This window comes from Otolemur garnettii, unplaced genomic scaffold (assembly GCF_000181295.1).
Source record: "Otolemur garnettii isolate 467f Iridium unplaced genomic scaffold, OtoGar3 scaffold00095, whole genome shotgun sequence".
NCBI classification, from domain to species: Eukaryota; Metazoa; Chordata; class Mammalia; order Primates; family Galagidae; genus Otolemur; species Otolemur garnettii.
Window position 1 is genome coordinate 7,423,188 of NW_003852490.1, and position 22,146 is coordinate 7,445,333.

Here is a 22,146-nt window from a genome sequence, read left to right on the forward strand (position 1 = left end):
AAAAAAAAAAAAAAAAAAACCATTAATTGGTCACAGATAATTGATAGATGGAAACAAATGACTAGCAAGGAACATCTTGTTAATAACTTACAATTTGACCACCTTAGAATCTCAAAAGACTCCCTATCTGTTTATTTGCTTTTCATGCCACACATCACATCTGACATCCACACACAGCAGAAACTCCCTAACTGACCACCTCCTTAAGGTGACCTAATTTTCACAGACTGGACGTGTACCACATGTACACAGAAGTACAGTAGCCTAGTCCCTTATGTTGACCACCTCCATAAGTTGACTAGTTTGTGATAGTCTCTTGGGTGGTCCACTTACAGAGGTTATACTGAATTTTACTTGTGTATTTATAAGCACACAGGAAGGGAGAAACTTTATTTTGTTCACTCTCAATCCCTGGTGTTCTGGAAACATACCTGGTGCATAGTAGGCATGCAACTTCTTTGTTGAATGAATGAATAAATACATATCAAGTTGTGTTATCAATGAGGTCAACTCAAAATTAGACTTAAGTAATAAGTGTACCTTCTGAAAAGTATTTTAAAGTACCAGAATTACAAAGGTGAGTGCTAAAATGTATAAAGGTGCCAAAAAAACAGGGCTGAGCATTCATCAGCCCAGTCAAGAGTTTAGCAGAAAAATCCAATCCACCCATTGGCTTAGTATGAGCAGAAAGACGTGTTGCAATATCTGCTTTCTGTCACAGTCAACTTTTCAACATTTGAAAGCTCTACTACTATAAAACATTAAGATGGAAAATCTATTTCAGCGTAACCTGCAAAAGCCCTCCTGAGAAATTTAGAAGAGCTTCAAGTCCAATATGAACAATAGATGGGAATCGCCACCAAACCACAGGGGAGCAGCTGGACCTGTAGATTACGTAGAGCTTAACGTTCTACACAAAGCAGGAGAGAGCTCACGGCCTACTTTCAGTAATAGAAGAAACATGACCTCAGCAATGCCCAAATGAAAGCCCTGGCCTGGAACAGGGGCCTACCTAAATGTGTGGCTTTAGCTGAGTTGAGCAAAAGAAGGGACCTAATATTTCTGCTTTATGATTCTGTGCATCTGGCTGGCAGAGTAACACAACTTTCAAACGAGGTACCGTGTTTCTGTCACTGAACTGAAGCACACACATGTACTCGCAGGCACACACATGTGGGCATGCAGGAACAAGAGCTCATTTAGTGTTATTTACATCGAAGAGCAATCACTTGCCAATTTGGTCAGTTAAATGTCCTTAGTAAATCAGGAATCACGGCTGCCTTTACGCTACCATTGCAAATGTAGTTATTGAAGGTAGAGTTCAGGCTCTGCTCCTGGATTATGCATCGGTATTTGAAAATAAGAACACAAATGGAATCTTGATAGGCAGTTATGAAATTTATGCCAAATAGGAAAGTTAAAACCAAATGTATGTCCCGATTAGCACCAATTACATAAACAATTGCTTATCAAATAAATAACTGAGGAATACAAATCTTTTCTCTTTTTCCTCAAAGATCTGGATCTCACAGGTCCGTTGGTAGAGACTCTCAGGGATGGGGTGGGGGGCTCAGGATAGGCGGCCACCTGCGCCAGTGGCAAAGCCTACACTAATGCTGCCTGGTGATCAGAACAAGGCTTTAACATGGGGAGGCTTCTGGCTGCCGTGATCAGAACAAGGCTTTAACATGGGGAGGCTTCTGCCGTCCCCACTGAAACACTTCAGCGCATTCTCACAGCTATCAGAATAAAGAACAACGTTTCTAACAGGATGAGCAGGCTGTGCGTGGTCTTCCCCTCATCTGCAGCAAACCTCCCCTGTTTCTGTCCTTCAGCCACATGGACCTTCAGAACACGGCCTGCCTCCTCTTTCAACAAGCTGGCCTGTGCTCTTTCCTCTGGGAAGTATGTTCTCCCTCCCATGCCTTTCCCCAGTTAAACCTATCAAGTTTTCCTCAAGGGAACTGATTGCACCACAGGCTCTCATCCCAGCACTGAGCCCTCCTTCCCAGCACCTGTCTCATCTGTTGAGTCTGCAGGTATTTGTGAGACATCGTCTGTCGGTCTCCACCACTGGCAGGAAGTGCCGTGAGGAAGGGGCCATGTTTGTTTGTGCTCCTCAATGTGTCCCAGAACTAGCACAGCTCCAGGTTCACATAGGAAGCTAGTAAGTAAGCATTTGGAGAAGAAGGGAAAGAAGGAAGGAGGAAAGGAAAAGTTTGACTCCCATATTCACAGTTCTGGCATAAAGTGGAAAAGAATTCAACTTTTAAGAAGAAAGAGATGAGATGGTAGACAGATACATAAAGGAAAGCCAGGAAGGGGGAGAGCTAAGCACAGCCTGGGTCATCAGCACCAAAGCAAACTTAGCACTTTATCTTCTCCAATGCCTAAGGCACTACCCTGCGTGTGTGAGTGTGAGTGTGTGTGAGATATGTGTATGTATAAGAGTGAGAGTGTGTATATGTGTGTGTGCATGTGCATGAGTGTAAGTATGTATACGTGTGTGAGAGTACGTGTGAGTGTGAGAGTGTGTGTGACAGTGTGCAGAGTGTGTGTTTCTGTCCGTGGTAGCTTCTCCTTATGCCCCTTCTCTCTTTTAAGTGTTTTGCTCTCCATCTCTCCCCTCCCTGTAGCGTTTATCATCTTACTTGGTTTGATTCTTTATCACATGAAGCAATTTGTTTCAATCATAATTATGTGTCCCACCTAGAATCTTACATCCTTCATGCCAAGCCATTTTCTTATTTTCTGCATGGTTAAAAAAGTTACTTAGAACTTTCCTTAGGATAACATAATTTTATCACATCTCATTTTTTTCCATTTTGAAAGGGGGCTCACACTGGCATTACACTACTCCATAAGAAAACTGGCTGCTGACTCGGAGCCTATGGCTCAAGTGGCTAAGGCGCCAGCCACATACACCTAAGGTGGTGGGTTCGAATCTAGCCTGGGCCCGCCAAACAACAATGATGGCTGCAACCAAAAAATGGCCAGGCCTTGTGGCGGGTGCTTATGGTCCCAGCTACTTGGAAGGCAGAGGCAGGAGACTCGCTTAAGCCCAGGAGTTGGAGGTTGCTGTGAGCTGTGAAGCCATGGCACTCTACCCAGGGGAATAGCTTGAGGCTCTGTCTCAAAAAAAAAAGAAAACTGGCTGCTAAAATGTGGATGTTTGTTTCTCTAGAGGTCATGCTGAGATTTGATCCCCAGTGTTGGTGAGGCCTGACGGGAGGTGTTTGGGTGGCGGGGTGGGTGTCCCTTCTGACTGGTGCTGTCCCCAGGGTAATGAGTGGGTCCTTGCTCTGCTGGTTCCCAGGAGACATGGTTGTTAATAAGAGCCTGGCACCAGTTTTCCCCCTCTGGCTTGGGATGCCCTTCCTCCTTCTGCCCTTGGACTTCATACTCCAGGTTCCTCTGCCTTTGGAGACCCTGGGACTTGCACCAACAGCCTGCTATAGGCTCTCGGGCTGTCATCTTCCCTTGTTTTGGGTTTTCAGACTTGGACTGAGCCGTGCTACTGGTTTTCCTCATTCCCCAGTCACAGACAGCCTATCACTGGACTTCATCTTTGTGAGTCAACTCTCCCCTGAAAATTCCCTTTCCTTCATATATATCTCCTATTGGTTCTACCCCTCTAGAGAAGCTTGAGTAATACAAAGGCTAAGAATTATAAACAAAACTTTGATAAGAACACCATAGCACCTACCAAGGCACTGTCCATTCCAGCCTCGGAATCCTTCTGTGCAGGGAACACATTGGTAAGATCCAGGAGAATTCACGCACTGTTCATCTGGACAAGTGCTTGGGGTCAAACATTCATCAATATCTGAAAAACCAAAAATCTAAATCATAAATATTTTATCTGAATCCGGAGTTAAATTTCATTTCTGTGATGTTATATCTACATTTCAGTGGTGAAAACAGTAACTGGGTGAGGTGAGACATGGCCTCTATACATAAATATACAGCAATAATGCACGGTCAGGTATATCTGGCTTAAAATAGTTACAGACATTCCAAGGACGAACTTGGCCTCAATTCTTCACCTGGGCAGGGCCAGGTCTCTCTGCTCTGGGGGCTAACAGTTCTTCTAGGGACATTTTCTGGGCATGAAACCTTTCAAGTAATAGCACAACTTGCCAGAAAGAAATATGTGTACAAGGACTGGAGATGGGTATGAGGAAGCCATATATCCACCTGGCTAGAGGTTCTCTCTGCAGATGTAGGATGCTCTAGGGAAATTCTCACTTTGCCTTTCATGGGCCCCAAAACATCCTATGTTTGAATAATTTAAAACTTTTTGCATGACAGGAATTCCTTGGGGGTAGAAAGAGAACATTAGGAGTGAACTCATCACATACTTCCAAGATTTTGCAGAAAACATAGTGGTATGATCACATGGTAATATTTTCTAGTCTTAATAACTAAAGTTATTAATCATCAATCTTTTGGATATGAGGAGGAAGAGAGTCACCTTAAATATGGTTGGGGTTGTGGCAGAGATCACTACTACAACAGCTTTAGCTATCGTTAAGATTAAAGAAAAAGAAAACAAGAAAATGGGGAAAAGTAAGATATAGGGGGAAATTCAACAGTTTAAAATGAGTGGTAACATATTAGGACCAGCCCCATTTGAAATGCGTGTTTTTCAGGCGGCAGATTTTGAATTCAAATGAGTAGATTTAATATCTAAGTGTCCCAATATAAAATGTATATAGGACCCCTCATCGGACTTAAAATATAAACAGACTTTCAGGAGATAAGCTAGGAAATGAAAGAAGAAATATATAACGGGTACCCCAAAGACCCATGGGCACATTTGATGTCTCCATTCTGGTAAATTCTTAGAAATTACCCATTACACATCATTAGACATGTGTGGAAAGATGCTTAACTTAGAAAATTTGCTGATGATTATTAACAAAATAAGCACCAGGTCAGTGTCGCAATATTTTTTTCTATCAGTAAGAAATCCTTGCCAATAGACCATGACACACAGTGGATTTTTTAGGTCAGATGTTCTGGGACTTCTTGTTCTACAAAAAGAGGGTGCCTGCCAGTTTCATTTCCAAACAGCATTACATTCTCCTACGGATGGGATTTTTTTTTTTTTAAATAGAAATACAACTGTTAAATTAGAGAAAGTAACTGAGCCTGGCTGGTCCAATAAATAAGGTATAGTGTCGAGCAAAAGAAGATGACATCCTTGGACTTGTAGCTGCTCTCTGCTCTGTTTGCTTTTGCCGTCATCTATAAATTAGGGACTACCTGCCTTGTGATACCTTAATTGAATAAAGGAAGGATGAATGAGATAATGTCTGTGAACTACAATAGACTCCTTGGAGACTGGTGCTGTTTGAAAGCAGCTTTGTTAGTGACAGCTGAGAAAATCTTCGGTGAGCCAGAAGCCCAGGGACCTTTGGTTCTGGTCCATGATGAAATGAGAAGACAGCCGCACTGCTGGGCTCCTGCTTTGCAAGCCTTTTCACGGGGACAGAATTAAACATTTATTTATTCTGGGAACCCTGGTAATATTTCTGCTGAATATTTTCATATATTCGGTATTGTTGAATATTCCTCTATCAGCTTTCACATTTAATCACACATTTCTTTCCTCTTCCTTTCTATTCTTACTGCTCAGATTTCTCACCTCCCCATTCTGGGACTGCCTGCGGAACTTACGGATCAGCGTTTGACTTCTTTGCGGGGGTGGGGGTGCTGCTCTACACATAACCCTGGTCCAAACCCCTCCCCTACCCCTCCTATAAGAACTCCCCACAACTAGGGATGTACTGAGATCTATACAAATACCAAAGGAGTCAGGGAAGAGGGAGGCTTAAAGAAATTAAAGTGTCTCAAAAACTAACAATGTGAAAGACATCCTACAAGCTGCTGTGACATGTATTTATTTTTGTGACAACCCTGAAAGCTGGTGATGCACTAAGGAGCTGGCTCTGGGTCAGCTAGTTACTAGTGTGGGGACTGTGAGCCGATTCCACAGTCCCTGTTCTTTCCCATCCCACGCTGCCTCTCTATAGCAGAAGAGGAGAAGTGGGGACTACACACCTGTGCTCCCACAGCCCCTCAGCCCCTGAAGGACAGTTCATGGCTCCATTCTGATCTGAGCTGATCACAGATCCAGAAACATTAAACACTCCCACTTCACTCAAGATTAGAACCCAAGGGCCCAAGGCAAGAGGCCAATAGGAGAGGCAAGGGTAGGCTGCCAAAAAATGTCTAATTAGCTCTCCCTCCAGGCCTGGGTCATTAGAGCTGTAAGGGAAACCAACATGCAGACGCCAAGGGACAGCTGAGAGCATGCCGTGCCAGCCTGGTCTCTCTCTCCCAGCCTCTAAAGAACCCAGCCCTTGTCTGGCCAGGCGGGGAGCCCCAAGGAACCAACATCATGCTCACAGCCACTTGCTCAGACACCCCTGTTCCTTTATCCTCGGGTGTCCATGGGAGATTTTCAGTAGGAGCTCAATGTACTTCTTCACGAAAATAATTACCAAAAAGGAAAAACAAAAAACAAAAACCCGCAGTGGTTTCCAAAAGAACCTGCGTAACTCGGAGACAAATGTGAACAGAAACATGAAATGGATAACGATTTTTGACCATGCGAAAAATACTTTTCGAAACATTTCTGTAATGAAAGCAAACTCATTGCTGTGGTCAGTAATGAAGACATTTTATCTAGCACAGTTGGAATGTCACCCAGAGTTGGTCAGACAGTCCTTCTGTAGGGAGTCTGCAAGAAAGTCTCAGAACACATGTAAAAGAAAAGCAGCGGGGACAAAGGAATGTGACAAGGTAGAAAGGTGGGGGGGGGGGCGGGAACACTGGTTACACCTGCACCACGAAGGATCCAGACACTAATTAGTTCTGGGTTTGTACTACGATACTAGGCAATTAATTGTTCTAAATACCAGGGTAGGCAGATACGGAGGTGAAACATAATGAAACCATAAGGATGGAAAACAATCCAGACAGAGCCCCAGAAGGGAGGTAAAGAGCCTGGGAGTCCCGAAGGAGGTGAGAGCCTGGAAAAGCTGGGGTCACGCTCAGAGAGGCTGAAAGAAGTAAGAACCAGGCGAGGTGCTTGCCAGGCCTGGGGGCTAGACTCTGCTTCATGGTCATGGTGACAGGGACTCAGCACCATCTCCTCACTCTCTCAGCAGACTCACCCTCGCAGCGGCCTCCCTGGGTCATGCGGTACCCGCTGTCACAGTATTCACACCGGAAGGCCCCCTCGGTGTTGACGCAGTGGCCTTCCCCACACACACCCGGCCTCACGCACTCATCAACGTCTGCATGAAGCAAAAAACACTGTCAAGTTTTTGTTTTCCAAAATACTACTTTAGACCTCTTTCATCTCCCAATTTAATTCAAATTTAATAAGTAACTGATTTCTATTATCATCCTTTGGATTCATTTGACACACACTTCAAAATCAAGTAGTTTTGATTCATCCCAAATAACATTTAATGCATCAATTGCAATGTTAGCACACACTGGACACTCTTCCTTCAGAAAGGTTGGAGGGAAACAAATCCATTTTATATCTCCCAGTATCTAGCAGATTGCAATGTCATGCCAGGTGTTTAATAAAAAATCCTCAGTTGTCTGAGTAAGCCTTGTACTGATGAGGTCTTGGAGGACCTAAAAACTCAGATCTGAGAATTTACACATCAGGAAGAAAGAACATCACCATTACCTATGCAGCTGGTACCCTCCTCACTGGCCATAAATCCCGCTGGGCAAATACACAAGAAACTGCCCTCAGTGTTTTCACAGCGCCCCTTGGAGCAGAGGTGTTGGACCTGAGTACATTCATCAATATCTGTTAACAAAAATACACATTAAAAAGATCAGTAGTGTGTAGCAGAAGCTTATGACCCTGCTCTGCAAAATACCATCATACTGTTCCCTGGGTCCCACCAACCTGTGTCACTGAGGAAAACTGCAAAGAAAACACGGTCTTTCTCCTCTAATACTGGAAAGACTGCTACTGCAATAGGGAAGAAGCTTACTGTGTTATTGTTTCAAAGGCTAACATCAAAAGAGCGTGACATTGGGGTTTCAAAGGGACAGATTTCAGGGCGACACAGGAGGACTCTCCTGGTAACTGGGGTCATCTAAGCAATGACATCTGCTGTCAGCATGGAGTCAGAGGTGCCGTGAAAGACGACTGTGCATGTGAGCGGAGCTGGTTTAGCTCACCTCCACGGCCTTTTCAACTTACTAGCGAAGACTCGAAACATGAAATACAGGATGTGGGCAAGTGAAAGGGAGCAGGTAGACGCCTCCCCTCCGTACCACACACAAACCAAACAGAAATACCCCCGGGTATTAAAGTAGTGTTACTCATAATTAGGTATGAGTCTTTGTTGCCTTATATTGGCCTTACCACTGAGCTTTCTTTTTCTAAAAGAGAAATTAAATTTAGACTTAGGGTTAAAGGAATGATTTAATTTTCTTGCACCTCTTTCTGGATATGAAAGCATGTATGAGCTCTCTAAATTTCTAAATTCACTGATAACTTTGTCAGCCTATATGAATTTTTAACTTAGAAATCTTTCAGAAATCAAATTTTATGTACTTGGATCAATACAATTCTTTACTGTGACATATATTAATTTGTTGATGCCAAATACATATTTGTACATAGCTATTTTTAGAACTCTTACTGACTTTATCTGAAAAACTTTTGGATATTATTTCACCTTTATATAAATGCATTACATCTGGCAAGACAGTAGCATGGAACAAAGAAGTAAGAGAATCCCAGGAGTTTTAGTGAGTTTTGTTTTCTGTTCTCATAACTAAGGAACAAACATTTAAAAAAAAAATTAAACACAGTAGTATTTTCCCAAAATGGTAAAATTATCTTTTAAAAGGTTCTAGATGTGCAAATATCCGACATTTAATAATTTTGTCAATCCAAAGTATCTTACCAACACATTTCCTCTGATGCTCGTTGAACTTGTAACCCTCGTAGCATATACAGGTATACCTCACGGGTAGGTTAATGCAGTGTCCTGCCCCACAGATATCAGGGTTCACAGTACATTCATTGATTTCTGTAAAAGTACATAAAATCACATGAGTAAAAACCCAGAAGTCAACATAAAGACTTCATTGCTACTTGCAGACCATTACTTTGGGCTTCCTGAATAGCTAAGAACGGATTGCCAAGTTTGTACTCAGAAGACAAAGATAGTCTCTGACATCAAGTATAAATGTATGGGTTTATTTTATAATTGATTAGTGAGTCCTATCCAAGGTCATTAATAATTCCTAGGGAAACAATTTCTAAGATGAACTGAAGTAGAAATTCAGGAAGAGGCCAGGTAGAAAGTTGTAAGAAAATCAATTCCTAGTAAAACAACATCCAAAATGGCCAATCAGTGAGTTTCTCGGCACTCCAGTTCCTCTTAGACCATGAGTCTGACCATCATGTGATTTCTCCTGATCAGACACGGACAGTAACTTTCACTTCCTGAGCAGGCCACATCTGAGTTCCAACAAACACATACGACCCATCAGTCTCCTTCAAAATTTCTCATTAATCCCCAAGAAAAGACCTCCCACTTTCACCAAAGCAAGACTTGTAGGTGCATCTTTCTCTCAGTTTGCCAATTTCAGTGACAGCAGGTTTTATTTCTAGCAGTCAAGCAGAGTGTTTTTCCACATCTTCCCTGCTAAATCCTTTACTCTCCTACAGATTCCCAAGTCAAACTGGCTTCTTCTATGAAGCCTATGCAGATTAACCCCGTTCCAATCCTTACTCCACAGACCGACCACACACAGTGGTGGAGGGAGGGTTGGAGGAGTCCATGGGTAAGTGCAGGCCGTCCAAAAAGGAACCAAGGATTCAAAAACGGCCCTCAGAGAGGAATTACTCCTCTCAGACTTTCTACTTCCAGTGACCTTTGTAAAGAGGCATAAGAGCACGGTGGAGACAGTTAGACTCCCCGGCCTGGAGATGGTACAAGTACACACCCTGCGGCCTTTCATAGCCCTGCAGATGGGGCAGGTTGTCTGACTATTCTAAGCCTCACTTTTCTGCATGTGCAAAATGGAAAGAATCAGAGATCCAGCTTTAGAGTACGTACTTGAAAGAGAGAATCTAAATAACGCATGTAGCCCGATGCTTAACATAATAGAAGTTAGTTAGTTATTATTATTGATGTTGTTACTATTGTTCATAATGAAGTCATGTAAGAACATATTTTACAAAGCACATTTACACCACTACTACCCTGGGTTATCGTGTCAACGTCATCACACAGCACACAAGACTCTGAGGAGGTGTCGGGTTGGAAGAGGACAAGGAAGCCCCCAGGACAAGCAGACTGGTGCCTCTGAGCCACTTTTATAAGCAGAAAAGTCTTCCATAAAATATTATTATTTCTATTTGCCAAAAGCTTCACCAGGTTATATTCATAGACCCTCAGGTAAGAATTCTCTTCTCTCTTTTTAGGAGTTTTCTAGTGAAGTCGTGTTGAGAAGAATGTCTTCAAGTATTTATTCTCTATCACAGGTAGAGGCTTCTTTGAAAATTATCATTTAGATTTCTTGGTTTTCTTTGTAGCTACTGATGTTCCTTTACACCTTTCTCTGTCATTTTCATGAAAAAGATGTTGACCACATTTGCAAAAGGAAAATGAATGAATTAAACAATGAATTAGTATACTCAGCTAAGGATTCAGAATAAATTAAAGGCTATAAATCTGGGGTTTTCATAAAATGCTTCATCAGTAGTCACTGCCCCAGAACGCCAATTTGTTGATCAAGTATTTGCCATTTGGGATCCACAGATTCAAAATGGAACCTTTACACATATGAACAAAAGTCTCCCCAAATAGGTGATGCTTAATACAAATGTGATCCATTCCTATGCCCCAATTTAATTACATATTTAAATTGCAGCTATGAGAGAGGAGAAAAGTTAAGAATTATAACTCTCTAATCTGGGGAACTGAAGTGGATATGTATAAGAACGGCCTTTCCTTCCAGTCTGGTATCTTAAATAGAAGCCCTAAGCAGAAACCATATAGATAAAATAATGCTTGAGGATTACCTCATACATTAAGTACAAGGAGATGCAGCTTTAAAATGTTGATCCTGACAGACAGCATCACACATTACCTGTGAAAATGCTACACTGACACCACTAGAGGGTACTAACAGACACATCAAAGGACAGAAGGGACATTTTCTTGAGATACTTTGCTTAGAAGTATCTCAAGAATGGAAGAAAAAGTATCCAATATGGTTACTTATCCTAATATGAAACTAATCTATAGCTATCATAGGAAAACTATACCCCAATTTTAGCCCAAGAATACGGGGAAAGAGGAAAGGGAGGGGAGGAGAGGGGAGGGGAGGGAGGAGGAGGAGTGGAGGGAGGGTGATTGGTGGGATCACGCCTAAGATTTATCCTACAAGGGTACATGTGAATCTTACTAAATGTGGAATATGAATGTCTTAACACAACAACTAAGAAAATGACATGAAGGCTATGTTAACCAGTTGGATGAAAGTATTTCAAATTGTATATAGTAACAACCTGCTATACCCCATGATAGTATTAATGCACACAGCTATGACTTAATAAAAACTTAAAAAAAAAAAGAAGGGACATTTTCTAAAACATACTTGATGCCCACCTTGTTTGCCCCCCTTTTACACAAGTGATGCAACTGTCAGCAGTCTGCCCTCCGAGGTCCCTTTCGCCCATTTCCCAGGCAGGATGCTACTCTAGCAGGTAGACAGGAAAGAGCCCTCCACCTCCCCGACACCCTGTCCACTTTCTGCTTACTAGGCATCAAAATGGTAAACAACACCCAGCACTTTTTTAAAGGTAAAAAACAAATTACTGGTACTTATTATATTTTTAAAAATGTTAAACATGTCTCTTGCCATCTGTCCCTGGGTTTCCTTCCTTTTCTAGTAGGTTTTCATTCCTGATCACATATATGAGTCCTGAGAATGTTCACTTGAAGAAGAAAAAGAGAAGTTTTCTGCATTTTCTGTGTTTCAGGGCAAAGACATTATGCTTGTAATTTTCAAAGACTTCCCTCGCTTCTAGGCATGGGAACCTGCTCCCACTGAACGGATCAGTTCATGTGGAAACATAAATTTCTTTGAGCAGACCGTGTCAGTATAAACTCTGGAAACAGAGCTCTGATATACCAGAGACAGTGCTGGTTCCTGGTGCCGGGGGCAAGCTCATCTCCTTCAGCACGCTTGGATTCCCGGGTCTCCCTCACGGGGCAACTCCGCTCTTTCCTTTCCTACTGTATGTGCCTCCCTGGCACAACTTCACCTTCACCGGGTCAAGGACTTTCGTTCTATTTCATTCACTGGAGTTTGTTTAGAAACTGGGGAAAAAACCATGACCCAAAAGCCAATGGAAAACACCAAGCGCTCTATTGATCCCAGCAACAAGGCCTGTGGGGGGATTTCATTCCATTTGCTAATCTTTACTATTTCCTAAAATTAAATGAAAAACAAAGGTCTTGGCAAAATATGAAAACAAGTTTGCTGACCTTTAGCTTTTTTCTTCATCACATGTTTACTCAAATGATTAAATAAACAGAGTTTCAAAATGAAGCGTGATGATTTTACACACACACACACACACACACACACACACACACAAGTCCGTTTTCCCCCAAGCATACGTAATTAATTGGGGCTATAATGATACCAGTAATATTCTTGAGGGACAAATATTTTGAAATAGTTTTTTAATGTTTGAGTCATAATAATTACAGAGGTTTCTACAAGGCAGTCGTGGATGTCAAAGAAAAATTTCTGGCTGGTCTGCAAGGGCCATGGAGAAAGGTCAGGAAGAGCCAGAGGCAGACATCACATGGTAACTCCGGGGATGGTTCAAAAAATGACCTGGCTTCCTAACTGCCCCACGATGAGCCCAGATTGTCCCACAACAACTGAAACAGATGTTTCCACTTTATAAATATTTGCCAAAAAAATAAAGGTTTGTATTTCCAACCTATCCTTCAATTATTAAGACACTAGGCTAAATCAAGGATTTATATGCTGAAATGTACAATTTATTTGAAAACAGTGTGCCAATAATGTTGCAAGCTACCAAGTCAGCTGTTAAGAGTGGAAAATATCACACTTCCTGCAAATATGCAGCTTACTATGTAATTATTACATGTCAGAGTGTGTTTGGTTAAATCTAAAAAGGCTATTATTTCCAATCTCACCAGCATAAAGATATCATCACCAAGTAAGGTGGAGCCAATTTGGTTTTGACTTCCGCTTACCCTTCTATGTCTTTCTTCAACTGTGGGAGGAACTAACAGTACCAAATAATACTTCTATGCTCTGTGCCTTAGAGACAAAAAGCATCATATAATGTTCCTGAGATAACTGACCCGACCGCTCCTTAAATCTGTATTTGGCCCTCCTATCAAACAAATGGGAATATATACATTTTTATTTAAATTAAATTTGATACCAAACAGTCTTCTTGGGTGAATGCAGATCATTGTTTACAACATAGCTTTAAGTTGCAACTTATTTCGATTCAAAGACTCGATATAATGTTCTCCCTATGGATTATACCAGAAAGATTTTTGGCTATAGAAAATGGCAGTACCCACAACTGTTGCATGAAAAAAAAAATCAGCATCACTTGATTTTGGAAGAAAACATTCCTGCTTCAAACACGTGACAGCAGATGTTAGCCTTGTATTTCTGCCAAACACAAACTTTTAATAAGTTGTTATCTAACAATATCCTATGGCAGGGCTACTTTCATTTTTTTTTTTATATAGATAGAGTTTTACTTTATCAACCTCAGTAGAGTGCTGTGGTGTCACAGCTCACGGTAACCTCCAACTCCTGGGCTTAGGCGATTCTCTTGCCTCAGCCTCAGAGTAGCTGGGACTACAGGCACCAGTCACAACGCCCGGCTACTTTTTGTTGCAGTTTGGCCGGGGCCAAGTTCGAACTCATCACCCTTGGCTGGCACCCTACCCACTGAGCCACAGGCGCCATCCCCCCGCTACTTCCATTTTTAAAAATCAGCTCTGTTGTCCAGTTTGTTAGTCCGCACACACCTGCATTTGAGTGATGGAGTTGCATTTATCCAGCCAAACTTCATTAACCTCTACAAAGCTAGCTGGCAAGTTCATCCATTCCCATTCAAAACTAGAGTGTGTCTTCACATTGAAAAATGGAAATACATTATCTGGGAAGAGGTAGTGAATTGCAGTATGTTGTCTCATTGCAATTTTTCTTTTTAACATTGAGATAAACAATTAGAAGATCCTTGTTGACCAATATAGTAAATTCCATGCCTCGACACCTTGGAATGCATCTGTTATAGATGTGATAAAGAATAATTAATTTTAGCCACGGTCTTTTTTTTTTTCTTTTAGGCAGAATCTCACTTCGTTGCCCCCTGGATAGAGTGCTGTGGCATCATAGCCCACAGCAACCTCAAACTCTTGGGCTCAAGCAATCTTTTTGCCTCAGCCTCCCAAGGAGCTGGAACTACAGTTATGTACCACTATGCCCAGCTATGACATGGTTACTTTAAAAAAATCACTATCATGTCATTGCATCACTCCAAAAATGCATAGAATCATTAACATTTCTCTATCACTTTACTGGGTAAGATCAGAGTGGTTGCCAGGCAATAAATGTGGAGAGGCCACGGTTCTTGGAGTAGCCACACCTGTCTGTCACTGAATTCAGGCTGCTTCTACACTGCTGGCTCACCTGTCATTGCATCCTGGGACAGACGTACCTTTACCTTGTAGTCTGCTGTCTTGATTCAAGTATCTAAGAGAATGTGCATCCACATTTTTGAGGACGTGACTAAATGTTTAATACATAAGAACATTTCTATTTGAAATGAAGCATATCATGTTTCCAAGGAATGAATAGTCTAATGGAGGCTACAAACTCTTTTATTAGCTACTCCTGTCATACATGGCCAACCTCATCCTGCAGTGGAATCTTGAACTTAAAGTTGACATGATGCCTCTGGGAGATATTTTTTCTTACTCTAAAAATATCTGTACACTGCATAATAAAATTCCAGAACAAAGTAACACCTGAACCTCCTAGATCCCACCACAAAAAATAATCCCTGCTAATGTCTAGGTATTTTTCCAATATTTTCTCAACATTTATGTAACTTTTTTTGAGGAATCCATATAATATTTAACATTATTTATTTTTTATATCCTTCATCTTAAATTTAGCAATATCCTGTGACCATTTCCTGCTATATAGATCTCAATAAAAATTCTTCAAAAATACTACATTTGGGGCAACATGTGCCAATGTACAAATGTACCATAACTATCTATTTTCCTATAGTTGAATGTTTACATTGTTTCTATTTTTTCTCTATTATACATTGTACTGTGATAAGTAACTATTTATATAAAGTAAAACCACAGTCTTTGGGGACATTATTTTTTTTTAGAGAACATATATTAATATAGGATTAATGGGCCAAAAGCTGTGAACCTTTTTAAAGTTCTTTACATATATTGCCAGTTTATACTCTCCAAAAAAATTGAACCAGTTTATACTCTGTGATGATTAACTTTATGAGTCATTTTACTGGGCTAAGGGATGCCCAGATAGCTGATAAAACATTATTTCCAGGTGTGTCTATGAGATTGTTTCCAGAGGAAATTAGCATTTGAACTAGTAGACCCAGTAAAGATTACCCTCACCAATATGGGAATCATCTTATCTGTTGAGGGTAGGGCCAAGAACAGAATAAAAGGGCAGAGGAAGGAGAATTTGCTCTCTGCCTGAGCTGGGACAGTGTCCTGCCCTTGGACACTCACACTCTGCCCTATCATACTCAGGCCGTCAGGCTCAGATTGGGACTTCTACTACTAACTTCCCCTACTAGAATCTCAGCACTGTCCTTCCTGGGCCTCCAGCTAGCAGATGAGACTGTGGAACTTCTGCCTTTAGAATCCTGTGGGCCAATCTCTCTCATAATAAAGCTTTTTCTATAAACCTAAATATACGCTGTTGTTTCTGTTTCTCTGGAGAATCCTAATACACACTCCCTTCAATAATGTGAGAGTCTTGATTTTTACCCTAATAAAAGTAGTTTTGTTGGGTTAAATTGGGTTATGGGGAGAGGGAGGGTGGGTAGAAGGAGGGTGATTGGTGGGATCACGCCTATAGTTCATCCTATAAGGGTAGATGTGAATCTCTCTAATTGTAGAATATAAATTTCTTAACACAATTAACTAAGAGAAAGACATGAAGGCTAAGTTAACCAGTTGGATGAAAGTATTTCAAATTGTATACAGAAACAGTACATTGTACTCCATGACAGTATTAATGTATACTGCTATGATTTAATAATATATATATATCATTAAAAAAGTGTGCAATTTAATCCTTAAAAAAAAAGTAGTTTTGTTGGGCTTATCATTACTAATTTGATAAGAATAAAGTATTACCCCATTTTATTTGCATTTCAACTAGTAAAGTTGAAATTTTCTATTATATGCTCCTTGGAACTGTCTTTTTCTACAAATTATCTGGTTATATTATTTTTCCATTTCTCCGTTGTGCATCTTTCTTGTTGATACATGTACATTAAGGATCCATTTAGGCTTTTCATTTATTTCAAAGTGTATTTCTATAACTTTTTCATTAATAATGTCTATTATAAAGAACTTTGAAAATACATAAAAATACATTGAACAATAACTGGTGAGAGTTGAACGCTCTGATGCATTTCCTGTTCTATATTTGTAGACACTGAAAAAATGAAACTGGAATCATTATATTGTGTTCTGTGTTTCTTAACAAACACTATGCCATGAGTATTTCCTCCTGAAATTATTCTTTTAAAATGTTACTTTAATAACTGGGTGACATTCCATTGCATAATTTATTTACACAGACTCTTTCTTAACGACATTTAGATTCTTTCCAAATATTTGCTATCATGACTAATCCTTCCATGAGCAACCTTATATATTTGATACTACATTTAAAATGAAGTTGATTAGGTGACTGGTATATTAAAAGCCTAGACTTGTCCACAATGCAATTCAAGCATGTAACACAAAACCACTTGTACCTCCTAAATCTACTGAAGCAAAAAAAAAGAAAGAAAGAAAAGTATAAAACTAATCCTGGGCTAGCTCTTAGGGTTGCAAAGATAAAGTTCAACGCCTGCAAGCAAGGAAGTCACCTTCACCTTCTGATGAGGAGACAGGTCTGGAAACAAGTTAGTACCAACATGTACAGTGACTTCTAAAAAAAGGTAACTTTTCTAGCTAACATTTAAGACTGCTAAAAATTCTTTCTCAGGGACATAGCAAAGTATGGCCCATAAGTCAGAGGAGAAGAAATGAATCAAGGTAGTGGAGTTCATATTATTAACATTAAATAATCTACTCAGTTTGTGTAAAAATTAAGGTGTGCATGGCAAAATTGAACACATCACTGAGCACGGCAAACGGTGTGCTCTTCTCCCAATGTCTGCATTTTTTTATTAAGTCTTTCGTACATAGATCATAAATACATTTATGCCATTATAGGATTCAATGTGATGATTACTTATACAAATTGGAATGCTTACTACCTATTAAACAACATAACCTTCACCACTTTTACCCAATTACAGGATTAAGACATTTATGCTCTACCCCTGACACATCCAACTTGTACCTGGAGTATGCGCCATAGGTGTGGTCCCCCTCTCAACCCTCCCTCTACCTAATCATCACGACATACCCCTAGAAAACTAAATTGAAATGGTCTAAATAGTACTAACTCCATAAGGATTGGCTCTGATTCAGAGCTATCAGCTTTGTTTCCTCCAAGTGTTGTTTTAAAACAGAATTAAACTTTGCTGCTTGCTCAGAGAGAAAAAAATAATTAAGTAAAGTAAAATGAGGTCCAGACCCATGTCTCCTCCACAGGACAGATTTTAAAACAAATACTGCACCAACCTGTTACTTGAGTAGGAGCAATCACTTGGCTGGCACTTGATGTTGAAGCTTCAGGAGCTATTTCCACAGGCACAGGAGGTGATGTTTTTTCAATCACTACTATAAGAGGAAGTAGGGGATAAGAATAAAATTACAGCCTGCCATTACGTGCATGGAGATCCCATTTCAAAACGCAAGCATGAGTTAGTCTAACTTATATCACAATTGTTCTCGGATATAAAGAGCTGTTAGAGATCCCGAAAGCTCATGGTATTAACTGATTGTTCTTGCTCCAATATTTAGTAAAAATATCTAAGAGAGATTCAGAAGTCCAAAATGAAAGGCCATTCATCTCATGATGACTTTCAATACTATCTGAATAGTTAAAAATATACTATTCCTGACCATAGAAAATAATGAAAAACTTGCCTTTCCCAATACTTACAATATCATATACTGACATCATGAGTATATTCAGGTATTTGTGTATATTTTTCACAATTAACTTTAATTATGAATTCTAATGATTTATTTTAAAAGACAAAAAAATTCCTATCTTATGCTTCTATTCAGAATACTCTTACAAAAGCGCAGACCAATGCGGCTACCTGGAAACTGTGGACGCAGGTGAATGGTTGAGATGCCTGGAGAGAGCTGGGGCTGACCAGGCTCGAGTCTGGTTTTCTCTTGATCCAATGAAGGTATTTCCTAGAAGGTTGTATCAACAAAAAGGGACATTGAAAGCTGGAATTATTTTTAGTTTGCACACATTACTATTTTTTATTTAATTAATTATACCCTTAGATAGGCAAAGAAAGGTCATAGGACCATATCTATGTAATGGTGTGAAATTAAAAAAAAAATTATTGTCACGGCACGAGGACGGCACGTCCATAAGCTTCCCCAGCAGTGCTGAGCCTTACAGACACCCTCAGCCATTTCCCTGAGGCCCAAAGTTAGACCTTTTCAGTAATACATGAATTGGCCCCAGGGTCCATATTGAGTCTGCAACAGGGCATAACTAACCCCAAAGGAGAACTGAGCCTTCACCTCCTTCACATGTGGCTTCTCCCCACTAAGATGACCGGCCACACATTGCGGATTAAATAATGGATAGAGGAGATGGGGCATAACAAAGGTACAGTAAGTTAAAATAGTGCAAACCGGTCAGTCACATCTTCCCTTTATCCCACGTCTGCTAACTTTACAACTACAGCTCTCTGATCAGGGGTAGTCACACGAAGCAACAGAAAACCGCTGTTCTAGGAGAAGAGTCGAGGCTTCCTCCAGGGGGTCAAGCAAAGCAGCCTATCACCCAGGGGTCAGCTTCCAGCCATAGCTCCTCGGGGCTTACAGACTCAACAGCCAGCCTCGTTAAGAATCTGTGACTCTGCCCACATCAGAGCAGTACCAGGGAGCTCACACCACCACGGTATAAAAATATCCATCAAGTTATTCTGTCACTGTCTCCTTCCAGAAAGTTTACTCTTCTGGCCTCTGTTAACTCTTATCCCTTCTCCTGGCCTCAACTGTCACCTCTTTGCTGTTTTTCCGAAAATACCCTGCCTGAATCTCTTATCACAGATCCGCTTTTATAAGTGTGGATGCTCATTGGGTAACTCCATTTAGATACTCCACAGATATCTCAAAAATCCACCTTCTCCGAAACCATTCAGGGCCTCATTCCAACGTCATCACTTCTGTCAGTGCCACTAGAGTCACTCATCAGTCTCCTTCAGGTTTAAAGTCACTGTTCAGTCCTTCTTCACTCCTCATCCCGAGCGCTGCCCACTGGCACTAGTTCTTATAGTGGTTGACCCTTTTCCGTAGCCATCAGCACTCCTCCCCAAGAGTTAGACTCCCTCTCGCAGCCTCAGTCTACTGTGATAATCTAACTGGCTTCTTGGGCTTCGTCTTCATTCCCACCTCACTTAATCCTGCCAAAATTCATCTCCCAGAAACACTGAGCACTTATTACTTCTCCCACATTTCCTCCTTTTCTTAAGAATGTAGACGCACCTCCTATTACCTATTAGGCAGGACCTCAGTCAGTCTGCAGCCCATGGCTTTCTAATCCACACCACTTCTCCATACAGCAAGTAGCATCCAGCTGACAAGAAGGGAGTTTTCCCAATGATTACAACTGCAGTTTGGTGTTCAAAGCCTACCAAAGAAACCCCAAATTTTCCTTCTGAACAAGCCTCTCATGATCCTGCTGTCCCCTCCACCACACCTTTGCCATGTAGCTGCCCTCCCAGGACCATCCTCCTGTCTCCACATCCATCCCGTAACATCATTAACCTCTGTAAGGTATCAACACGACAAAGACCATGACCGCATTTTCCCCACTACCTCCTCCCCAAATCAAATGCATAGACAAGAACATTTTCAGGATCTCTTTCAGATTAAGAAAGATCATAAACTTCATCATAAACAGAGAACTGAGTTATGATGAGGCTGACAGGCCCCTGGCTGGCCCACTCACAAGATAAATGATCCCGCCCATATCTCAATCAGAACCATTCACAATCAGCAACAATGCAAACTGCTCTTCATCACTGAGCTTCAGAGACGCTGAGAACCGCAAACGTGCATGTGAACTCTTCATATTGCCCCATTCTAAGCCCAAACGCCAAGAGATTGATAAAAAATTTCTCTAAAATTTCAAAGAAGCAACCTTCTGAGTATTTGGTTGTTCTTTCAAGGGTAAGTAAGCTCTGTTCTTATGCTAATTCAACTGAAACACGCATGTTAAATTTTACCTGAGTTAAGAAGCATCTCGCTCACTATAGATGTACTACACGTACTGAGAATACACAACACACAGTGACTTAAAAATATCAAAGTCTTTCCATTCATGGCCCAGGTAAGCAGTTGACTCTGAATTCTATACACTCCACTCCCATCAGTTACACCTATTTTCTTCTCACTAGAATTTAAGCTCCATGAAAGTTAAGGGACTTGGTCTGATTTGTTCTTTATTATCTTCTGAGTATTGAGTACAGTACCAGCTGCATACCAGATGCTCTGGAAATATTCCTCAAATAAATAAACTTAAATCAACTTTAAGTTCAAAAATGTTCAGATCAAATCAATTTAAGTATATTAACTTAAATCAGTCGATGCATAATAGCCATGTTACTGTGTTTAAGTCTAAAAAATCTATACACATTCTAATAGAAAATTATTTTGGAGGTTAAGAAAGGGACTTGTAAACAATGAATAAATTACCTTTTCAGGAGGTACAGTTGCCACTAAAACCAAAAAAGGAAAAAGGACTTTAGTACACTTTAAGACACTTTCGTACACTTCACTCTATTACGTTTCAATGTTTAAAGAGCAACAAAAATCTAGTATCTCTCCAAAAAAATTAAAACCCAAAGTAAAGCAAATGCAGAATTAAGGTTATCTACATTTGGGGGAATTTCACCCATGACAGACAGCAAAATCCCAGTGTTACATTATTCTTCCTCAACAGGAGCCCAGGGACCAGGTCTAAGTCTTTCAAACTCATTTGAAAGTGAGATGATTAAACTAAAAAGTGAATAAAGGTAACATTTTCTGGTACATATATATATATATATATATATTTGCCTAATTGCATTATATGGCGCTTCTAATATCTTAGAAAACATTTTCATTAATTGCTCAAATACTTAATATAGTATACCTTGTTTGAAATGCTTTCTGGTATCAACATTAAAACAGAAAGCCACTAATTTCAGTAAGAGACATGAGAATAGATGCCGCACTACTGATCTATTCTAATCTTTAATAAAGCCCTGTGAGCATTCATATATCAAACAAATTACATATTATACAATCTTGAACATTATTGTGGGGGTGGGGGTGATGCCTTTGTCATTCAAAAGACTTGCTTTTCATTAATCAGTTCTTAGTAGTGGTCTTCCAGCCCCAAGTTAACATTCACCAGGATTTTCCTCATGACTAATACTTCCTAAACATTAGCATATAGGTTGGGTGGGAGTATTACCTCCTAAAAACAATTAGGGCACCAGATAAATTAAAATCACTGCTGCAATATTCTTGCAGTTGGAGAACGTCAATTAACCTATCCTGCTTAACCCACCACCAAGACAGTCTTGATGTAAAATCTGGACCACACAGCCTATTTCCTCTTGCCTGTGCAAAGGACTAAGAGTTGCAAACATCTGGC

General features: G+C 40.5%; 1 protein-coding gene across 8 annotated transcripts in view; it reads right to left on the reverse strand.

Moving 5' to 3' along the window:
* Positions 1–22,146, reverse strand: part of LTBP1 (latent transforming growth factor beta binding protein 1) — a 437,504-nt gene that overhangs the window by 117,142 nt on the left and 298,216 nt on the right. For all 8 annotated transcript variants that reach the window (XM_023516658.1, XM_023516653.1, XM_023516654.1 and 5 more), the window contains 7 exons: positions 21,201–21,223; positions 18,578–18,677; positions 17,991–18,089; positions 8,955–9,080; positions 7,715–7,840; positions 7,185–7,307; positions 3,707–3,826 (listed from right to left, as the gene is read on the reverse strand). In XM_023516658.1, the coding sequence (XP_023372426.1) occupies positions 3,707–3,826; positions 7,185–7,307; positions 7,715–7,840; positions 8,955–9,080; positions 17,991–18,089; positions 18,578–18,677; positions 21,201–21,223 (717 nt within the window). The remainder of the gene's footprint in view (positions 1–3,706; positions 3,827–7,184; positions 7,308–7,714; positions 7,841–8,954; positions 9,081–17,990; positions 18,090–18,577; positions 18,678–21,200; positions 21,224–22,146) is intronic.